The sequence below is a fragment of the Adiantum capillus-veneris genome, chromosome 21 (assembly GCF_014529385.1).
Source record: "Adiantum capillus-veneris isolate H3 chromosome 21, ASM1452938v2, whole genome shotgun sequence".
NCBI classification, from domain to species: Eukaryota; Viridiplantae; Streptophyta; class Polypodiopsida; order Polypodiales; family Pteridaceae; genus Adiantum; species Adiantum capillus-veneris.
The window spans coordinates 142,979,196-143,001,478 of NC_140951.1; the positions used below are offsets into that span (position 1 = coordinate 142,979,196).

The window sequence follows — 22,283 nt, forward strand, 5'->3', positions numbered from 1 at the left end:
AAGCAATTGATACAAAGTAGTGTTAGTTCTTGCATGTATCTTTGTAGCTATTGACTCACAAGTTTGAGGGAAGACTCTTTTGGGAAGCCATGATTTTGAAACACAAAAACTTCCTCTCATCTTTTCCTTTTCTTACCCCCCCCCCCCCCCATCCCCCTAAATATGATAGCCTCCTCCCTTATTTTTAAGCTTGGGAGATAAATTATTGGGGGCCTTCCCCTCACTTATAAACTTATGTAACTTGTAAAAAAAACCCCTTCCCCTACACTTACATGGCGCGGTAAGTTTTCCATGGTGAATCCCCCGGGGCCATGCTCCAATGCTTAAGCTTGCAATCTTCTTCACCTTCATTTTACTATGCTATTATGCTATTCTAAGAAAGCAGAGTGATGATAAGTGAGGAGCTATTTCTTTCTTCTATGAATTCTTCTTCTTCTTCTTCCCTACCCTCATTCCCCGCTAGCTCTCTCCACCTTTGAAGGTGTTTGAGGCCTTAGGACTGAGACCAGGGATGGTTAATGCTTTTACAAAGTTTATGTTATGCTCGTGATGCATGAAGCTTTTCATCTTCATTGCACCACTTAGGTCACAAGGAACACAAAGATTGTATTGTACCAAGTCTCTCACTTGATTGGAGAATCTATAATACAAAAGCCTATTGGAGGGGGGACCGGCTCCACATAAATCTAGTCCTCTATTGTTGTCATGTTCTCTACTTCTCTCTCTTGCAAAAGTATTGTTCATGCCAAGTTAATTAAGTATAATGGTTATGTTGCTACTGCTAATTAAGTTCACCCTCTATGTTCTCAAATTAGTCTCATGAAAATGCTCACTCTAATTCTCTTAATTCCGCTATTCTCAAAGTTGATAGGCCATTTCCATTACTCTTGTTACCACCACACATAAAGGTATATGAGGTTTTTCACGTCAGCTTGCTGAAGAGGTATGTATCTGATCCAAATCACATTTTTTATGATTCTCTATTATCTACCTCTACGATGAAACTTTTGAAGAGTACCTTGAAGCGATTCTTCACGGTAGAAGTAAACCTCTTCATAAATCGAACCGTTATTGAACACCTTGACAATGGTCAACATATCCTGAGGAAGATGCTACTTGGGAACATGATAATGTAATGAGACTAAACTACCCATAATTCTTATCAAGGTGAGGATACCTCGAATTCTGCAAGTGTGGGAGGATATAAGATCCCCAAATTTTGGGTCTCCTTTAAAAAGTAAGAAAATTAGATTTCAATTTCCATTTTGCCAGATTTTGGTTTAGAATGTTTGTTTGGTAGTGTTGTGATGCTCTAAAGTGAAAAGAAAAGGCGTTTCCATGTTCCAGTAGGTCAGATGGATGTTTGGTTCAGTTTTGAAAAAATCCATTCTTTAAAAGCTTTTTCATGTTTTTTGTGCTTTTTGATACTTTTTGCAAAAAGCAGGGCCGTATCCTTAATCTATGAGTTCCGGGGAAGCTATGGTTCAATTTTGTTAAAAAAATATTTTTTAAGTGCTTTTTCGCTATTTTTAGCTTTTCATGATTTTTATTGCTTTTTAGTGAAAAGCGAATCCGCTTTCTTATTCCAATGGACAAAGGAAATTTGTAATTCTTTTTTTTTTAATTTACTTTTTACACTATTTTTAGAATTTCATGCTTTTTTGGCTCTAGTAGGTTGGAGGTCTTTTGGCTCGCTCACAGTGAAATGAAATTCTCCTTGTCCATTGTAGAACGGAAGTGGATGAGTAGACCGGTCAATCCCTACACAAGGTCCGATGCTCTGCTAGTCATTTGTTTATATTTTTGATGTTATAGTATATCCATATTTTGTTATTGCATTGATATATGGTTGCTTGTTTCATTTAGATGGGACATTTAATGTATATTGAAAGTGGTATAAAAGTTTAAATTATGTATGTTTGTGCATAGACCCTTGGGGAGGTGTATCTCTCAGCATTGAATTTCTTTCCTATCAATTGATATAAAAGTTTCTCCTTTGTTCATTTTTGGGGGATAAAAGCGTACTAGATGATTATGATTCTCAAGTAATTTTTGTGACAAAATTGTCTAAAAATGCAAGTGCCTTAAACATCCTTCATATATATCATACACACATGAACATGATTAAGATTGTTGGCATTGCTTTCCAAATCGATGTCATGTGTTATGGTAGGTTTTTATTTTAAGGAATCATATATCATACACAAATGAACATGATCAAGATTGTTGGCATTGCTTTCCAAATCGATGTCATGTGTTATGATAGGTTTTTATTTTAAGGAATCATTAATATTGTTTGCTTACATCAAAGAGCTCATTAAATATTGTTGTAGTTTATTGCCCATCCGGGGCCCATCCTCACAACTCAGTTTTGATTTTTGACCACCCAATAGGTAGCTTAATGTCCTAGCTATATACTTGTGTGGGATTTGTTGCTCCCTTGGCCACTTTACTTGCCCATAAACCAATTGGTGCAAGCAAAAGTATACTCAAAAGAAGGGACACTTGGACCCATATAATGGGTCATAAACATCATAGCGATTGTATCCTAATTCTTTGTCATTGATCGCAATTCTCAATATTCATTCTGCATTTCATTCTACTCTAGGTCATTCTGCCATGGGAATTGATGACCTCATGTGCTGGGTTGTAAAATTTCCATGCTGTGCGAGATCATTGCGAATCCGTGAGTCCCTATGGACAAAAATAGCGCACTTTCCTACCATCTCCCCTCTAATAGTTCCTCCCCTGCCCAATGTGTCTTGCCATGTAGCACCCTCCCAAGTGAGCTGTCTTCCATGCCCGCCTCGTTGCTAGATGTCACCATCCCCCTCCTTGTGCTACATAGGACAATCCACCCACTTTTCCTTTCGAGTTTGAAGGAGAGATCTCCTAAGATATGCCTTAATGAACACCAAGTCCAAAATTAAATTAAACCCACCCAGTTATTCAGCTGGATGTGAACAAACCTTCTAGGCATGTTGAGTAAGCATGTGTGTCCATGCCACTTTGTCTTTCTGACGCACCTAAAATGAATCAATTAATTGTATGCATTGAATTTTTTCCCTATCGTTCCATTAAAAGTGATGTGGCCATAAAAGTTTATCCTTTGTTCATTTCTCAAAGATAAAAGTGTAATAGATAATTATGATTCTCAAGTAATTTTTGTGATTAAATTGTCTAAAATGCAATTGCCTCTAGCATCTTTCATATATATGATATAAACATCATCATGATTAAGATTGTTGGCATTGATTACTCACAATTGTGAGTTTTGCTTTTTTTATTTTATAAAGATTGTTGGCATTGCTCTACATATCGATGTCATGTGTTATGGTAGGCTTTCGTTTTATGATATCATTTAGCATGTTTTATTTCTTTGTATTGATTGCCTACATTATGAAGAGAATGTGACACACTTAACAATTCAACATCCTCAAAAATCAAAAGAGATGAAGTTGGATACTTCAAGTTATGCAATGATTTGCCTTTCAATTGTTGTACTCCACATTTTCCACATTTCAAACCTTAGAGGTTGGCGGGTCTTATGAATCTCACTTGTTTGTTGTAGAGCATCAACGTCCACCCCTCACCCTGTTTAATTAACAAAGGCATTTGTTCATTAAATTAACTCTCTCTCCATACCAAGTCTTCAACTCGAGCATCGTTGGGTATATCTTCTAGTGCCTAGTAAAATTCATAGAAGTAAGGTAAGAATTTTTAGTCTTCCTAGGAGTAAGGTAAGCAATAAACTGTTAGGATTACATTTGTTTTAAATTTGTATGAAATTGCATCACAATTATCAAAGGTGGCGAAAGAGGACCACTTCCTCTTTCCCCACCTTTGAGGCCTTGTAACTTTTTCCTTTTTTTAATTCAAATTCTGCTTACCATGGGATTACTTGATAATTCATTGTGAATCTTTATAAACCTTAGATCTCATAGAGTGTTAAGAAATCTAGGCACTTTTGGTGAAAACCTCAATAGAACATCAATAGAAGAGAGTCTAAGCCAAGGAGATGAATTATCTACCACCTTTGAGAAAGTACCCGATACATACTCAGATACCAACTCAAAAATGTTTTCGATGTCAATGGGTTCAGAATTGAATAAAACCCACCTATTATTATGCTTGATGTGAATAACTTTATAGGCTCATTAAGTAACCATGCGTGTCTGTGCCACTTTGTCTTTCTAGAAAACTAAAGGTGAATCAATTGATTGTATGCATTGATTTTTTTTCATATTGATCGATATGAAAGTGGCATGGCCGTATAAGTTTTTAGGACAGTTAGCCCAAAGACTATTTTTTAAAAGCTAAAAGGAGAGCTATGCCACGTCAACCAAAAGGCGCAAATAGGACCGCGACATTTCATTCTCTTTCTTTCTCTCTCACCCGACGTTCAATTTCAAACCTTCCTTTGCCAAGTTACTGGCTTCCCTCTGAGAGAAATCTCTTACGTAGGTACAATTCTCTCTCTCTCTCTCTCTCTCTCTCTCTCTCTCTCTCAGACACACACACATAATCATGTGCGCTCTCTCTCTCTCTCTCTCTCTCTCTCTCTCTCACACAGACACACACATAATCACGTGCGTGCTCTCTCTCTCTCTCTCTCTCTCATAGATAACCATATAGTAACCTTTTATAAGTAGAGGGGAGCCTTCAGAGCAGAGCAATGGTTTTCGAATAAAGATACGGGCTCATCTTCGGTAGAGGGTCGAGGATGGCATGTGCATTGAGCTCACAATGACCTCCTCAAAGACTTGTTGGATGTGTGGAGGGTCCTATCACAACACGGCTTTCTAGTTAGAGACGATGGTCTTATTCTTGGTTTTGTTTTTGCGGTACTTGGGTCATTGGAGACAGTAAGGCCTTTCAAGTCTCATCCTTTACAAAATACCCCAGACTATTGAGATTTCAAGGCAAACTATGACTTAGCTCAATACTGTCAAAACTCCCTGTAAATGAGGCAGATAGCAGTAAGCGAAGCAGCAATAGAACCCCTTTATTGCAGTCTCAAGGTACAGCTCCACCATGTTTTGATTTTGTCCCTTACTAGCATCATATCTTTTGCCATTCTATGTCTTATTCACATGTCATTTGTGGCTGTTGTATAAAATTTTGCAATTCTCTTGATGTTCCCTTACAATAGAGGTCCCACGTCCCCTAGTAACCCAAGTTATGCCTATGGAAAGCCTGATGGAAGTGACGATACTCATTTTTTTGAGCGTGAAGGTGATCGCTTTGATGGGTGATTGGAATATGCTGGAAGGTTAGTTATGACCGTATGCGAAATGTTTTCGATTATTGAGGATGGTTTTACAAACCTCGTATGGCTCGGTCATTAATACTGAAGGTTGCTTGGGGTATGGTTTGGCGGTTACGATGCATGGTGCTTGCAAGTTGCAGCTGATTTAGGCTCATTGCACCTTGAAGGCCTAAGGTCGAGATGTATACCAGATGTGGTGCCTGTATGAAGGAGCATAAAATTGTCGATGAGCTTTCTTTTGTGGTCTCTTGGACACAAATTGATTGCAAGGCTTGCTTTTGCCTCGTGGGATGGGGAATGGACCTACGAGCCAGATGTAAAGCTTGGGGACTATGAGGAGCCTCAGGAGGAACTTACGGAATCCTACCTTTCGATCAAGGAGGGAATGCCAGTATGCGACAGCTGGCCTATGCATGATGGTGCTGTTGTTAGCAAACTAGAAGTGAGAAAATCGGTGGCCAGCGAGCCAGACTCACACAATGAGTATTGTGCGAATGAAGGAAGTGGGGAGGAGTGACAGAAGGTTACTATTGACTCCTACCTCCTGCATGACTGGGAAAAGCAAACTAGTGCGGAACAAGAATGTGCCGTGCCCAAAACGGGATCCAAGGAAATGCTTATGCCTATGTGCTGGATGATGGGCCTACGAGCCAGATGTAAAGCTTGGGGACTATGAGGAGCCTCAGGAGGAACTTACAGAATCCTACCTTTCGATCAAGGAGGGAATGCCAGTATGCGACAGTTGGCCTATGCATGATGGTGATGTTGCTAGCAAAACAGAACTAGGAAAATCGATGGCCAGCGAGCAAGACTCACACAATGAGTATTGTACGAATGACTTGCTGCCTCCTACTTCCCACGTGATGGGGAAAGGGCGAAATATGCGTAGCAAGGTGAACTACAGCTGGTTGCCTCCTTTGTGCCTGAGAACGGGGCTATGGAGATTATTGGCGTTATGCCTCGGGTATGCGAGGAGTTGAGGTTGGGCAGCCCGTCAAGTCAGGATGAGACGGTGAACTTGGAGCGTTGCATGGATGTCGTGATGCTAGGACGCGACTTGAATGTAAGGGATGCGGGGGAAGGGCCAGTTGATACGTGTATAACCAATCGTATGTCGCTGAGGCGGGGGACGTGCTTGATGCCGAGGCAGCAATGAAATGCATGAAGAGGGGGAAGAGAAACACCAGGTAGACCTTGTTGCCTCCTACTTCCCACGTGATGGGGAAAGGGCGAAATATGCGTCGCAAGGTGAACTACAGCTGGCTACCTCCTTTGTGCCCAAGAACGGGGCTGTGTAGATCATTGGCGTTATGCCTCGGACATGCGAGGAGTTGAGGTTGGGCAGCCCGTCAAGTTAGGATGAGACGTTGAACCTAGAGCGTTGCATGGATGTCGTGATGCTAGGACGCGACCTCAATGTAAGGGATGCGGGCCAGGAAGTTTTCGAATAAAGGTACGGGCTCATCTTTGGTAGAGGGTCAAGGATGGCATGTGCATTGAGCTCACAATGACCTTCTCAAAGACTTGTTGGATGTGTGGAGGGTCCTATCACAACACGGATTTCTAGTTAGAGACGATGGTCTTATTCTTGGTTTTGTTCTTGCGGTACTTGGGTCATTGGAGACAGTAAGGCCTTTCAAGTCTCATCCTTTACAAAATACCCTAGACTATTAAAATTTCAAGACAAGCTATGACTCAGCTCAATACTGTCAAAACTCCCTGTAAATGAGGCAGATAGGAGTAAGCGAAGCAGCAATAGAACCCCTTTATTGCAGTCTTAAGTTACAGCTCCACCATGTTTTGATTTTGTTCCTTACTGGAATCATATCTTTTGCCATTCTATGTCTTCTTCACATGCCATTTGTGGCCGCTGTATAAAATTTTGCAATTCTCTTGATGTTCCCTTACAATAGAGGTCCCACGTCCCCTATTACCCCAAGTTATGCCTATGGAAAGCCTGATGGAAGTGACGATACTCATTTTTCTGAGCGTGAAGGTGATCGCTTTGATGTGTGATTGGAATATGCTGGAAGGTTAGTTATGACCCTATGCGAAATGTTTTCGATTATTGAGGATGGTTTTACAAACCTCGTATGGCTCGGTCATTAATACTGAAGGTTGCTTGGGGTATGGTTTGGCGGTTACGATGCATGGTGCTTGCAAGTTGCAGCTGATTTAGGCTCATTGCACCTTGAAGGCCCAAGGTTGAGATGTATACGAGATGTGGTGCCTTTATGAAGGAGCATAAAATTGTCGATGAGCTTTCTTTTGTGGTCTCTTGGACACAAATTGATTGCAAGGCTTGCTTTTGCCTCGTGGGATGGGGAATGGACCTACGAGCCAGATGTAAAGCTTGGGGACTATGAGGAGCCTCAGGAGGAACTTACGGAATCCTACCTTTCGATCAAGGAGGGAATGCCAGTATGCGACAGCTGGCCTATGCATGATGGTGCTGTTGTTAGCAAACTAGAAGTGAGAAAATCGGTGGCCAGCGAGCCAGACTCACACAATGAGTATTGTGCGAATGAAGGAAGTGGGGAGGAGTGCCAGAAGGTTACTGTTGACTCCTACCTCCTGCGTGACTGGGAAAAGCAAACTAGTGCGGAACAAGAATGTGCCGTGCCCAAAACGGGATCCAAGGAAATGCTTATGCCTATGTGCTGGATGATGGGCCTACGAGCCAGATGTAAAGCTTGGGGACTATGAGGAGCCTCAGGAGGAACTAACGGAATCCTACCTTTTGATCAAGGAGGGAATGCCAATATGCGACAGTTGGCCTATGCATGATGGTGATGTTGCTAGCAAAACAGAACTAGGAAAATCGATGGCCAGCGAGCAAGACTCACACAATGAGTATTGTACGAATGACTTGCTGCCTCCTACTTCCCACGTGATGGGGAAAGGGCGAAATATGCGTAGCAAGGTGAACTACAGCTGGCTGCCTCCTTTGTGCCCGAGAACGGGGCTGTGGAGATCATTGGCGTTATGCCTCGGGTATGCGAGGAGTTGAGGTTGGGCAGCCCATCAAGTCAGGATGAGACGGTGAACTTGGAGCGTTGCATGGATGTCGTGATGCTAGGACACGACTTGAATGTAAGGGATGCGGGGGAAGGGCCAGTTGATACGCGTATAACCAATCGTATGTCGCTGAGGCGGGGGACGTGCTTGATGCCGAAGCAGCAATGAAATGCATGAAGAGGCGGAAGAGAAACACCAGGTAGACCTTGCTGCCTCCTACTTCCCACGTGATGGGGAAAGGGCGAAATATGCGTCGCAAGGTGAACTACAGCTGGCTGCCTCCTTTGCGCCCGAGAACGGGGCTGTGGAGATCATTGGCGTTATGCCTCGGGCATGCGAGGAGTTGAGGTTGGGCAGCCCGTCATGTCAGGATGAGACGGTGAACCTAGAGCATTGCATGGACGTCGTGATGCTAGGACGCGACCTGAATGTAAGGGATGCGGGCCAGGAAGGGCCAGTTGATACGCGTATAACCAATCGTATGTCGCTGAGGTGGGGGACGTGCTTGATGCCAAACCCATCCACGATGGTAGTTATAGTACAGGTTACTGTTGACTCCTACCTCCCGCATGACTGGGAAAAGCAAACTCGTGCGGAACAAGAATGTGCCGTGTCCGAAACGGGATCCATGGAAATACTTATGCCTATGTGCTGGATGATGGGACTAAAAAAGAGGTGAGGCTCGGAGAGGTCCAAGATTTGCTGAATGAAATGGAACACCCACTAGGCCTGGCTGGTGGGCATCAAGGGCAGGATAGGTTGTTGGAGGTGCCTCATGGGGTGCCATTTTGTCATTGGACACAGTAAGGCCTTTCAAGTCTCATCCTTTACAAAATACCCCAGACTATTGAGATTGCAAGGCAAACTATGACTCAGCTCAATACTATCAAAACTCCCTGTAAATGAGGCAGATAGCAGTAAGCAAAGCAGCAATAGAACCCCTTTTATTGCAGTCTTAAGGTACAGCTCCACCATGTTTTGATTTTTTCCCTTACTGGCATCATATCTTTTTAGGGCAGTTAGCCCAAAGACTATTTTTTGAAAACTAAAAGGAGAGCTATGCCACGTTAGAGAAAAGACACAAATGAGATCGCGACTTTAGATGGTGACTTTTCTTTCTTCCACTTTCTCATTCTTTCTCTGCACCCGACATCACTTTCTTCTGCTTTATTGAACCTGCTCTTCTCGCAATCTATTCTGCTCTGAAGTAAAGGCAGGTACAATCTCTCTCTCTCTCTCTCTCTCTCTCTCTCTCTCTCTCTCTCTCTCTCTCTCTCTCTCTCTCTCTTGTGAGATGAGTACGGATGCTTTGTGTGTGGACGAAGGAGAAGGAAGTATGGTGGATAAGTGTTATGAGGAAGAAATGGGCAAATGTTCCCTGGCTACGCTGATGCCTATTTTGGGGAAGAAGAGATGCAGGAAACCGGAAGTGGTGCTAGTCATGCCGTTTTCGAAACGAAAGAAGAGATGAGTACGGATGCTTTGTGTGTGGACGAAGGAGAAGGAAGTATGGTGGATAAGTGTTATGAGGAAGAATTGGTAAGCAAGCTAGATGCAATGTTCCCTGGCTATGCTGATGCCTATTTCGGGGAAGAAGAGATGCAGGAAACCGGAAGTGGTGCTAGTCATGCCCTGTTGGATGGGGAGTTGTTGGTTTGCGAGCCGTACTTAAATGGTGAGTATTGTACCAGTGAAGAAAGCGAAGAGGAATACCAAGCGGATCGGATTGACGTCTATTCCCGGCATGACGGGGCGAAGCAAGTGCTGGCACGACTGAATGGATTGATGCTTGTGCCAGAAAATGGAAATTGGCAAGATGTAAGGCTGGATGAGGCCTCCGGTGACGCCAATAGGGTGGATGTGAAATTTTGCGGTATTCCTGGTAAACCAGGCTTTGGGAATTTGGTGGCCAGCGGGCCATACGAAATGGGCACCAATGAAATGCATGAAGAGGCGGAAGAGAAACACCAGGTAGACCTTGCTGCCTCCTACTTCCCACATGATGGGGAAAGGGCGAAATATGCGTCGCAAGGTGAACTACAGCCGGCTGCCTCCATTGTGCCCGAGAACGGGGCTGTGGAGATCATTGGCGTTATGCCTCGAGCATGCGAGGAGTTGAGGTTGGGCAGCCCGTCAAGTCAGGATGAGACGGTGAACCTGGAGCATTGCATGAATATCGTGATGCTAGGACGTGACCTGAATGTAAGGGATGCGGGCCAGGAAGGGCCAGTTGATACACATATAATCAATCGTATGTCGCTGAGGCGGGGGACGTGCTTGATGCCGAACCCATCCGCCGATGGTAGTTATAGTACAGGTACGAGTAGCCTTCACCCAAGGATGGTCGGGGATGCAGGAATGCCGGCTATGAGCAAACTGGCTTGGGGCACGTGTGGTAAAGAGAGTTGTGGGGATGCTTGGAAACGGTGGTCAGATTCCTTGCATTCGGGTGGAATGAGCAGTGAGTTACCAGAGGTGATGGGTGTGATTTTGATGAGAACGGACATTGATGTGCAAGAAACAACAGGACAAGATTGGGGGCATGACCTAACAGTAATGCACAGTGATCGGACCTCAGCTGGGGTTATGGAGATTCGACGGAGAATGTTTTCGAAGCAGTCTTGTGGGTTGTTTGCAAGACCTAAGCTGTGTGGGGCGGATCCACAGAGGTCAGTCGCCGTAAGGATACAACTCGGTTGGAAGAAGTAGGCCCTATCGGGGACGAACCTGTATGGAACTAAAACGGGCACGAATAGCCAGTTCTCGATTATGGTACCCTCAACGAGGGACCCCGTTGGCTAGAGACGCGCGAAGCTTGGTTGAGTACAACTGGAGTCTCCGAGCCTGGTCGGATGGGCCAGACATGATGCTTTTAGAGGGCTGGATGCCCACTTTCTTGAGGTGTCCTGCGAGACAGCGCGTGACATTATTACTGGCCCAGATAGCATTGACTACCATAGTCCGGGTTAGAGAGTCAAGCGAGATATGGGAACATAACAGAATTTGGGCTGAAATTTTTCTCGAAAATGTAAGGGCGTGGGGGTTTTGGAATATCGAACCTGGAACGATTACTATGCTCGTTTTCTTGTACTGGGTAATAATGCTCAGTGGGTGCAGCATTGAGGCTGGCATGGAAAGATGGGGGTCTCAGACCCGCCTGACTAGGGATGCAGATGCTCAGGAAACTGTTTGTTGCACCCTGAGCGGAGGCACTGTGGTGCTGATTGAAATGGGAGCCGATCAAAGTCACGGAAGCTGGCCAAGGCAGCCTGATTGCTGGACTAATGAGTCCCCTAACTGGTTAGTCAATGGAGCCAAAAAGGGCCCGCTGATGGTGAAGACATGCAAAGCTGTTGGCGGGCATGAAGAACAACAGAGGTCTCGTCGTCATGATGACTGGCCCTCGAACTCAATTGATAGGGAAGGTGAATGCGCGCAGTGACTTCATATGGGACCACGCTGTCACCAGGAGGTGTATTTTTCCTGTTGCCTTCCGTAAATAAGTATTAGATATATTTATTTTATTTTTACTTGTTTGTCCCAAAACCCTTGAAAAGGTGCAAGTGGACATTGCATGGCCAGTGTGAAACAGCTGCAGCCAAATGGGTTTCTCACATCGGGGATCTAGGTCGGTCAAACAGGGACTACCCGGGCCAGTTAGCACTGAATTCTGATGAGTATGGAAGCTCGTGTGCGCCAAACTGGAATTTGGGCCACTCGTGAAGTCACTGCAACTTTATAAGTTGAAAGGGGCCAGTAAATTAACCCACATTGTAGATGGTGGTCAAATGGTAGTCTTCAATGATGGTCAGGAGACCGATAGGGACGCCATGGAAGCATCTCCTAAAATTTAGGGAACTGCTATTTTTGACTGGAAAATGTGTTCGCGTCATTAGCTCTGGAATGACAAGGGGAACATTTTATTGCTCTGCTGCCAAGTCAACTGACACACCATTTGAGATATTTTTAGCAGGGAAAGCCCAAACACGGAAACTGGGAGACGTGTCAGCCTGTGAGCGATTTTGCCACTCTGGGAGGCAAAAACGAGCTGCATATCAACAAAGGGGGCGCCATTTTCAGTCTCAGGTGGATTGTAGCAGGTACAGAAGCTATGGAATGCTTACCTTGCCCTCTATGCACAGTATGGTGACGGGAGTGATGCCCCGCACGCTACATACTGCTCTCTTTCTCCCCTACGTACAGTATGTTATGCCCCACTAGTGGGCTTCTCATTTGACCTATGTACAGTTCTGGGGGTTTATGCGCGTTTGCCAAGGCAAGAGCCTTCTGAACAAGAACCGGATTAGCTAATTGCTAATCCCCCACAGGTAAGCACAATTCCATCACGAAAGATTGCGAGTTTGGAGAGTTTTCTCCCGTGAAAACTCGTCCAATTCACAGGGGAACTGTCCCATTGCGTGCGGGAGCCCTTGGGACACGCGTAGGCGTGTTCGCTCCGCTAAAAACAATCCGAAACAGGGAATTACAGCCTGTTGTGTTTTTCTGCAGGTTTAGGGTTTCGCACCTAAACTGCAAGGGAACATCGGGGGAGCCTCGTGAGAGCCTTGGGATGCGTGTACAGGGTTTTGGGCTCCCGGCAGTGAAAAACAGAGAATTACAGCCCGCTGAATTTCTGTGACAGCTCACCAAAAAGCTTCCAGATATCAGGGAATCCGTCCTAGACAGGTGTTTTTGACCTACAGGGGTTTTTGTGCCGTTATGCTGTCGAAATCCGATCGAAAACCTGCGTTTTTAGCCCTCGCCAGATTTGGACAACTTTGTGAAAGCTTGTGCTAAGTGGTCGGATCGTCTACCTTAATTTGAATAAAGAAATACCGAAAGGGGCGCCAGTCTTTGGGGCCTACAGGGTGTCGGTCTCGTGTGCGCAGTGACATTCTAGTCGCTGGACGCAACTGTTTTCTCTTCCCTTCTCAGTGCTCTGTGTAAAGTTAACAGGTAATTGAAATAGTACCGCCCTCAACGTTGTACAGGCCGGTTATATGGTTCCATCGACGGGATAGTCACTTTTTCTTCAAAAAGTGCAGCGTGGATTGTTGTGGGTGAAAGCAACACAGAGCTTGTCGATATGGCAGAGAAGAGAGACCAAGTACCTGAAGAGGGATCTTCCTCACATGGCACAGAGAAAATTCCTTCAACTCTTCAAGAAGAGGACACGTTGTTTAGAACTCAACTGCGTTGTTGCATGGACATGTTTCAGCAGTTGGCTAACAACCCAAGGATGCAGGAATTCTTACAGGCTCCGACACAGGGTTTTCAGCCTCCTACACAGGGCATGATTGAGCCGTTGCAGGAAAAGGAGATTTACAATGCGCAGAGGACTCATGATGCTCAAGGGAAAGCCCATGTGGTTGAGCAACTAGCGGTGTCCAATGATCCAAAGCAACTTGCTTTAGCTGGACAGGAACCGTTTGTGAATGGTCAAGGGAGCAATGAACAGGCTATGCGTCAGACCCTTCCATTACCTAATACTTATCCTGGTTATTTTGGAGGTGGTTCAGTGTTTCAAGCTATGGCTGGACCTTCCACAGGTTATATGCCAGGGAATGTGTTCGGGACAATGCAAACAGGCATGGGTAACCCTATGTACGCGAACATGGGTGTCCAACCAGGTTTTCAGGGTGCCTATGGCCAGTTTTGAGTGCCTGGAACACAATTTGGTATGGCTGGTTTTTCGCAGCCATACGTACAAAATGCAGATATGACAGGGAAAACAGTCGATGCGATTACTGGAATGAACACTCATGGAGCACCACTGTTACAGGCACCTGTTTATGATAATGTGGCTCCTTTGAGTCAACCTAAGGATTACAAGGAAGGTGGGCAGGGAGTGAAGTTTGAAACTTTCAGAGGAACTGAGGACCAATTAAAGGCTTTGACCTTCATACAGCAGTTCGATGCAGCTTATGCTGGAGGCAACTTCACGGAATCTTCAAAGATACGCAAGGCTGCCACTTTCTTGAAAGGGAATGCGCTCCAATGGTGGACCGCATTGTTGAACCAGGGTCAAGCCCCAACAACGTGGGTCCAATTCAAACAACTTTTTGCGCCTGCATGGTTGACAAACACTTTTGAAGTGGATGTAATGACGGAATGGCACGAGTTGAATGCTAAACGGTGTGCGGATCTGGAAGAGTACAATAAACGGTTTTGGGCCGCACTGTTGCCAGTCACCTCTTACAGGTTTGTGCCTTTGTCAGAACAAATTGAGAAGTACTGTTGCGGATTGCCCAAGAAAATCAGGGACTACTGCACAAAGACTACTGTCATGAATGTTTCAGTTGATAGAGAATGCAAGAGTGGCCAACAATCTGTCGAAGGGAGATTCCGATGGATTTAATAGCCACAAGAAAGGGGCCCAGGGCAAACAAAGGCCAGGTTAAGGAAAAGGAAAGGCAAGGAACGCTTGTTTCCTAAGCTCAGTATTCGATATTATGGTCCTTTTCAGATTTCAGAAAAGATTAGCGATGTAGCTTACAGGTTAAAGCTACCAGAAGGCTGGAAAATACATAATGCTTTTCATGTCAGCCTTCTAAGGCCCTTTGTTGGTGATGTACCAGAGAATATGCTTGATGAGGAACAACCCGAAGTGGAAGAATTGGATGAAATCCTTGTTCTTGAACAGATATTGGCACATAAAGAAAGAAAGGTTAGAGGAAAAGTTGCAAGACGCTCTTTGGTGAAGTTCAAGAACTATCCATCATTAGATGCCAAATGGATGGAAGAGTCTGAATTGCTTGATTCACCTCAGCTATTGCAATTGTATCTTGAAGCCTTTCAAATGGAACCCACAGTGACTTGATGCAACCTTTTTGGAGCAAGGCAAGAGCATGGTTCATGATGCTCAAGAGAGTAGTTAAGCAATTGTATCTACTCTTTCCATACAGAATTTAGCTAGAGAATTTTGTGCTCAAGAGTACACTAGAAGACTTCTATGCTTGATATATGTGTCGTAGCCAGGTTGGTGGGATTGTTTAATCGTCCAACGCTACATTTCCGGAAGCATGTATATCTTGGATTCCCATCATAGAATATATGTGATATCAGGAGATATCCGCATGTATTATTGGCATACAAGCGAGGTCGCTTGCAGTATTTCAAGGGTGGGGTGTGTCACCAGGAGGTGTATTTTCCCGGTTGCCTTCTTAAATAAGTATTAGATATATTTATTTTATTTTTACTTGTTTGTCCCAAAACCCTTGAAAAGGTGCAAGTGGACATTTCATGGCCAGTGTGAAACGGCTGCAGCCAAATGGGTTTCTCACATCGGGGATCTAGGTCGGTCAGACAGGGACTGCCCGGGCCAGTTAGCACTGAATTCTGATGAGTATCGAAGCTCGTGTGCGCCAAACTGGAATTTGGGCCACTCGTGAAGTCACTGCAACTTTATAAGTTGAAAGGGGCCAGTAAATTAACCCACATTGTAGATGGTGGTCAAATGGTAGTCTTCAATGATGGTCAGGAGACCGATAGGGACGCCATGGAAGCATCTCCTAAAATTTAGGGAACTGCTATTTTTGACCGGAAAATGTGTTCGCGTCATTAGCTCTGGAATGACAAGGGGAACATTTTATTGCTCTGCTGCCAAGTCAACTGACGCACCAGTTGAGATATTTTTAGCAGGGAAAGCCCAAACACGGAAACTGGGCGACGTGTCAGCCTGTGAGCGATTCTGCCACTCTGGGAGGCAAAAACGAGCTGCATATCAACAAAGGGGGTGCCATTTTCAGTCTCAGGTGGATTGTAGCAGGTACAGAAGCTATGGAATGCTTACCTTGCCCTCTATGCACAGTATGGTGACGGGAGTGATGCCCCGCACGCTACATACTGCTCTCTTTCTCCCCTACGTACAGTATGTTATGCCCCACTAGTGGGCTTCTCATTTGACCTATGTACAGTTCTGGGGGTTTATGCGCGTTTGCCAAGGCAAGAGCCTTCTGAACAAGAATCGGATTAGCTAATTGCTAATCCCCCACAGGTAAGCACAATTCCATCACGAAAGATTGCGAGTTTGGAGAGTTTTCTCTCGTGAAAACTCATCCAATTCACAGGGGAACTGTCCCATTGCATGCGGGAGCCCTTGGGACACGCGTAGGCGTGTTCGCTCCGCTAAAAACAATCCGAAATAGGGAATTACAGCCTGCTGTGTTTTTCTGCAGGTTTAGGGTTTCGCACCTAAACTGCAAGGGAACATCGGGGGAGCCTCGTGAGAGCCTTGGGATGCGTGTATAGGGTTTTGGGCTCCCGGCAGTGAAAAACAGAGAATTACAGCCCGCTGAATTTCTGTGACAGCTCACTAAAAAGCTTCCAGATATCGAGGGAATCCGTCCTAGACAGGTGTTTTTGACCTACAGGGGTTTTTGCGTCGTTATGTTGTCGAAATCCGATCGAAAACCTGCGTTTTCAGCCCTCGCCAGGTTTGGACAGCTTTGTGAAAGCTTGTGCTAAGTGGTCGGATCGTCTACCTTAATTTGAATAAAGAAATACCGAAAGGGGCGCCAGTCTTTGAGGCCTATAGGGTGTCGGTCTCGTGTGCGCAGTGACATTCTAGTCGCTGGACGCAACTGTGTTCTCTTCCCTTCTCAGTGCTCTGTGTAAAGTTAACAGGTAATTGAAATAGTACCACCCTCTACGTTGTACAGGCCGGTTATACCACGCAGAAGGTGCCCAATACTGGGATGCATTCGATTATGGAACAGCATGCATGAGTGGAGGTGTAGAGATAATAACACGAGGGAATGCACTTGGCCAGTGCAAAGGCTAAGCCAAAAGGATTAGGGTCGTTTGCCCGTCTTGATAGACGGGAGGTAAAAAGACCAGTATTGGTCCTAATGGATCAGAAGGTAATGACTCGAATGCAGGCCACAGATGGCCGATGGATTCCCCCTAGGGAAAAACATGCTGGAAGAACAGGAGATGAGTAGGATAAACACGAATCAAGGGGCCTGGTAATCACACGGACTGGTATATATCAGCTGGCGGGCAAAGCCAGGCAGCAGGTTATGCTGAACCAGAATGAGACTAGACAGAGGACAGCGAGTGGACTGTCTGGGGCAGGAAGACGCATGAACAATCAGAGTGATCGACTTCAGAAGATGCGAAACAGGGCATGGGACAGCTTGCAACTCATTCATTGCTTCGGCAGCAATCATTTTTTGACTACGGAGAGTCATCTTCAGCAGTGGGTAACTGTGTGGGAGCAAGGACATTAGAGAAATTTTATTTAGCACACTATATACTGTTGAATACATCATTTTTCTTCAGATTTGGGTGCGGTGACTGAGCATAAGGCACAGATACAGGTGAAGCCTTTTCTTTTCCGAGAAAAAGATCCTTCCATTAGTTAATAAAACTACCCATATGGCGAGACTAGACAGAGGACAGCGAGTAGACTGTCTGGGGCAGGAAGACGCATGAACAATCAGAGTGATCGACTTTGATGTGAAACAGGGCATGGGACAGCTTGCAGCTCATTCATTGCTTCGGCAGCAGTCATTTTTTGACTACGGAGAGTCATCTTCAGCAGTGGGTAACTGTGTGGGAGCAAGGACATTAGAGAAATTTTATTTAGCACACTGTATACTGTTGAATACATCATTTTTCTTCAGATTTGGGTGCTGTGACTGAGCATAAGGCACAGATACAGGTGAAGCTTTTTCTTTTCCGAGAAAAAGATCCTTCCATTAGTTAATAAAACTGCCCATATGGCTACAAACATTTTGGATGGATCTTGGTTGCTGACAAGGTATTTTGGTGATTTTGACTTTTTCAAGGCTACTCTGCTTGTGCCCCATAATTACATGGGTCCGAAACGCATTACAGAGAATCGGTTGATTGAACAACTTGGAAGGCATCATTTCAAATTTCCATGTGTCTTAGTGCGGTCTTCTGGCATAGTAATCCTGGAAATGGTAGATAAGAACGATTTTACTTCAGCGATGAGTTTTCGCTTACGTTTCACATGCATTACTATCGGCTGCTAATGTGGATGGTTCTGCTCCGAATGCTGGGGATGTTCTTTGCTCTGCTATGGCTTCATCCTAAAGAAGGCATTATTTCTCTTCTGTCATTCTCAAGGGATCGATTACGATTGGTCCTTTTCCTTATCAGCCTATACAGATAAAATAAAGTGGAAGCAAAGAGCCTGCTTTATATCCCCTTGCCTCCCCAACTTCAGGCATTGGATGCGTTTGAGGGCATGATGGGATGCCTTCACTTAAGCCTTTGTCTCTGACAAGGATTCTTTGATAAGGCAGCAAGCATCCAAGATTTTGACAATGTCTTCCATGTGTTGCTGTGTCCCTTTGTTGGCGCAATGCAGTGGTAATAGAGTGATGGGGTTTGATGTGTGTGTAGGCAAGATAACCTGTCAAACAGACTCATGGGTGAAGATCACTACCTCCAAGTCCTTGCACATCCAGTCCAAGCTCATCAGATCATGTGGTGAAGAGCGATTTCCATGAGTCAGTTTCTTAAGTTGCTCTTTAAGATGTGCCTCCAATGCGAGAGAAAGACTTTTGGCAATGTCTTCCATGTGTTTTTGGTCCCTTTGTTGGCACAATGCAGTGGTGATGGAGTGATGGGGTTTGATGTGTGTGTAGAGATGAAAATCTATCGAACGGACTTATGGGTGAAGATCACCACATCCAAGGCCTTGCACATCCAGTCCAAACTCATCAGCTCATGTGATGAAGAGTTATTTCCATGAGTTGGTTTCTTAAGCTGCTCTGCAAGATGTGCCTCCAATGCAAGAGAAGGAGATGGTGTGTTGGACAAGACACGGGACCTTGACGAGTGTGGAGTTGTCAGACTTTTGGAAATCGCCGCAATTGAGTGTGAGTTAATTAGTATAGCTAGCTGACATATGATTAGTTGATTAGATGTACAAATGCTGTCTTCCGTCACTAACGTCTGTCTACAACGGAGCATTTAAGTGATCCGACTAAATGTAGCCTCCCATTAATATACTAACAAGGGACAAGACTCTGGGTTAATTAATTAGGCCATTAATCCTTGGGGTTATCGTGATCCATACAAGGCTGCCTATCATGAGGGAGTATATGGTGTGCCTCAATTCCTTGACCAATTTTCCGTGCTTCTTCAAAGCTCTGAACTGCCATTTGACAAAAGAGTTGTAGTAAGGATTCATGTCTGTGGTGATGAATGATCGATGCCAATCAACATCGGTACCAAGAAACTTGAGATCTCCAATGGCATTGTCAGGAAAGTAAGTCAGCCAATATGCTGGGTGAGTGAACCTTGGAATCTCATCTTCCGGGATGCCGAGAGATGACATAATCCTCCATTGATAGGCCTCACCACCAGATTTTGCCTCTGCTTTAGATTTTTGGCTTTTGTACTCTTTCTCTTACTTGACCTGGGAAAATAATTACCAACATGAGTATTCGCCGCCTCAGCTTCTATGTGCGAGGCTTCCTTTGCTACTTCTGTACATGGGGGCCATGCTACATTTGGCTATTGATCTGCTAAATCTGCAGTTTCTTGATCAATGGGAAACTGAGGAGGATTACCTAACTACTCAATCTCACGCTTCAGCTTGTCTGCAAAGGCTTGATGGGCATGCCGTTGCTGTGGAATCCAAAAGGATTCATAACTTTGCGACCGCACAATTGGTAATTAATAAGCAGAGGCAAACATGAGCTTAGAAAAAGAGAAAGCATGGCCGATATGGGGGCATCATACATCGTCTCAGATCCTCCACACATACATCATCTCAGATCCTCCACACAGGCATAAGAGCATAACAAATTGCGAGAAGAGCACTTTGACTAAAGTAGAAGAAATTGAATGTTAGGTGCAGAGAAAGAGTGAGAGAGTGGGAGAAAGAAAAGTCACCTATGCTTGCATCTTGAAGGCATGTGGCCCTACACAAGATCTTCAAATGGGTGAGAGAACTCATGATGAGATTTCTAGCCAAGGGGTGTTGGAAACACATGTGCCAAATGTGGTGCCCTTGTGAAACAACTTGATGAGGTCTTTGTACAAAAGATTGTGTTTAGGAACCGAGGATATGCCCAACATGGTTGTGGCAAGAAAGCTCTGTGGTGTTTTCATCGGTTGCGAAGGAAGGGCCTCTCTATAGATACAATCACCTATGTTTGCAACTTCAAGGCATGTGCCCTTGTGTTGCTCAACATGATGTGGCAAGGAAGGTTCTCTGAACCAGAAAAAATGTCGAGTGTGGTGCCACTATCAAAGTACGGAAAGTTGTGTTGATGAGCTTTCTGTCCAAAATTGCGTCTCTTGGAACAGGTTCATTGCAGATTATGTACAACATAGTTGTTGCAAAGAAGCTCCAGGATGTTTTAACCGGATGCGAAGGGAAGAAATTTCTCTAAATGCAATCACCTATGCTTGCACCTTGAAAGGTTTGTGGCCTTACATAGACCTTCACATGGGTGAGAAAACTCATAATGAGATTGCTAGTCAGGGGTTGTTGTCAAAACATGTTGTGCTTGGCAATGCCTTGGTCTATATGGATGCCAAAGGAGGTGGCAGATGCAATCACCTATGCTTTCACCTTGAAGGCATGTTTCCTTATGCTACAGAGTATGGTGTGGCAAGGAAGCTCAATGAACCGGATGCAAATGCCAAATGTGGTTCCCTGTTCAAAGCACAAGAAGTTGTTGATTAACTTTCTGTCCAAAATGTCATCTCTTGGAACACGTTTGTGGAAGGATATTCCTAACATGGCTATGGCAAGAAAGCTCTTGGATGTTTTAAGCGGGCTCAAAAGGAAGGCCTTATACAAGACCTTGACATGGGTGAGTGAATTCAAGATGAGATGCTAGTCGGGGGACTGTTGGAGAATGATGTTGTGTTTTCCAATGCATTATTGATATGTATGACAAATATGGTGCCCAATGGGACTTGGGGAAAGGGCCCCATGATTGGATTGCACGTACAATGACAATGCAATACAAAGAGACCAGGATGTATGAGGAAGTGGAAGCAAAAGGGACAATAAGCATGATCAGCCAAAGCAACGCTAAGCCAGGCGAATTGGAGCTGCTTGCTAGTTTTTTGAAGCCGGATGTGGGTTCACGTAGGTCATGCCACATAGAACAGCGGAGTATACTACTGATGCAGCCATAGATGGCCAATGGGTCCCCCCTTGACAATAGGAGCATGCATACATCTAATGGACAATATAGGGTTGAGCAAAGCTCGTTCAAAACTGCCGCTCTGCACACACAAGGCACTGTGGCACGATCTATTTGTGGTTTGCTTGTTGTTTTAGCGTCCAAAGACTTACCTTTTCTATGCTTGGCTGCTCTAATACCGTGGGTGATTTTCACAAGCTTTCTAAGACAGAGCAACCTTTATGGATTTTCTGGTGCAATGTCGGCCTTTACTGGTGGTGGTGTGGTCATGCTGGCCAGGACCAACAAAGATTCAAGTGATGAGTCCTTTACAATAACTGGATTGTAGAAGCATTCATGGGCATGGCTAGCTTCATTGTAGTTGAGCTGCTTGTTATGCCTCGCAGGGCTGCAGGGGTAGTCAAAATTGAGATGATTTCAGATGAAAAGCCATGTGACTGCCATGCTGTTGATGTTTTCAGAGTTGCGGTGTGCGAAGTGCTGCGCCTTAGTAGTGGTTGGCTTGTGAAGGTACGACAGAAGCCATTAAGGTGCTCACTTGCCTGCGTGCAAGAGTTGGTAAAGGAAGCAACAGAAGAGACACAGTTTTGGTACTCAGCTTTCCCTTCACGAAGCTGTTAGAAATACAAGGCCAAATGGTGGATTTGCTGCATTTCAGTGTATGCGCATTTGAGACGGTTGTGGAAACTCTTAGAAATGCAGACATGGGCACTCAAGAGCTGATCATCAGATTTCAGCCATACTTCTACTGCTGTTTTCCCTATTCTCAGCCCACCAAGGGCTCTGACATTGATTCCCCATCCTCCCTACACCCTGTACACTGTTTTGGAATCTGTTGGGAGCGTACGAGCATG

General features: G+C 44.8%; 4 protein-coding genes and 1 pseudogene across 4 annotated transcripts; all 5 read left to right on the forward strand.

Moving 5' to 3' along the window:
• The first annotated feature begins 7,525 nt into the window (after positions 1-7,525).
• LOC147431860 (uncharacterized) lies at positions 7,526-7,975 on the forward strand. The gene has a single exon (XM_086493048.1). The coding sequence runs from the start codon at positions 7,526-7,528 to the stop codon at positions 7,973-7,975; it is 450 nt and encodes a 149-aa protein (XP_086349174.1).
• A 478-nt stretch (positions 7,976-8,453) lies between these two features.
• On the forward strand, positions 8,454-8,966 carry LOC147431861 (uncharacterized). The gene has a single exon (XM_086493707.1). It carries the CDS (start codon positions 8,457-8,459, stop codon positions 8,964-8,966), a length of 510 nt encoding a protein of 169 aa, XP_086349833.1. The 5' UTR covers positions 8,454-8,456.
• A 788-nt stretch (positions 8,967-9,754) lies between these two features.
• On the forward strand, positions 9,755-10,204 carry LOC147431862 (uncharacterized; the record flags this gene model as incomplete). The annotated part of the gene is made up of 1 exon (XM_086493708.1): positions 9,755-10,204. A coding segment is annotated over exon 1 (450 nt), but the record flags the coding sequence as incomplete, so codon positions are not given.
• Positions 10,205-10,213: 9 nt separating this feature from the next.
• LOC147431863 (uncharacterized) lies at positions 10,214-17,517 on the forward strand (annotated as a pseudogene).
• Positions 17,518-21,771: 4,254 nt separating this feature from the next.
• LOC147431864 (uncharacterized) lies at positions 21,772-22,050 on the forward strand. The gene has a single exon (XM_086493929.1). The coding sequence runs from the start codon at positions 21,772-21,774 to the stop codon at positions 22,048-22,050; it is 279 nt and encodes a 92-aa protein (XP_086350055.1).
• Positions 22,051-22,283: the final 233 nt, after the last annotated feature.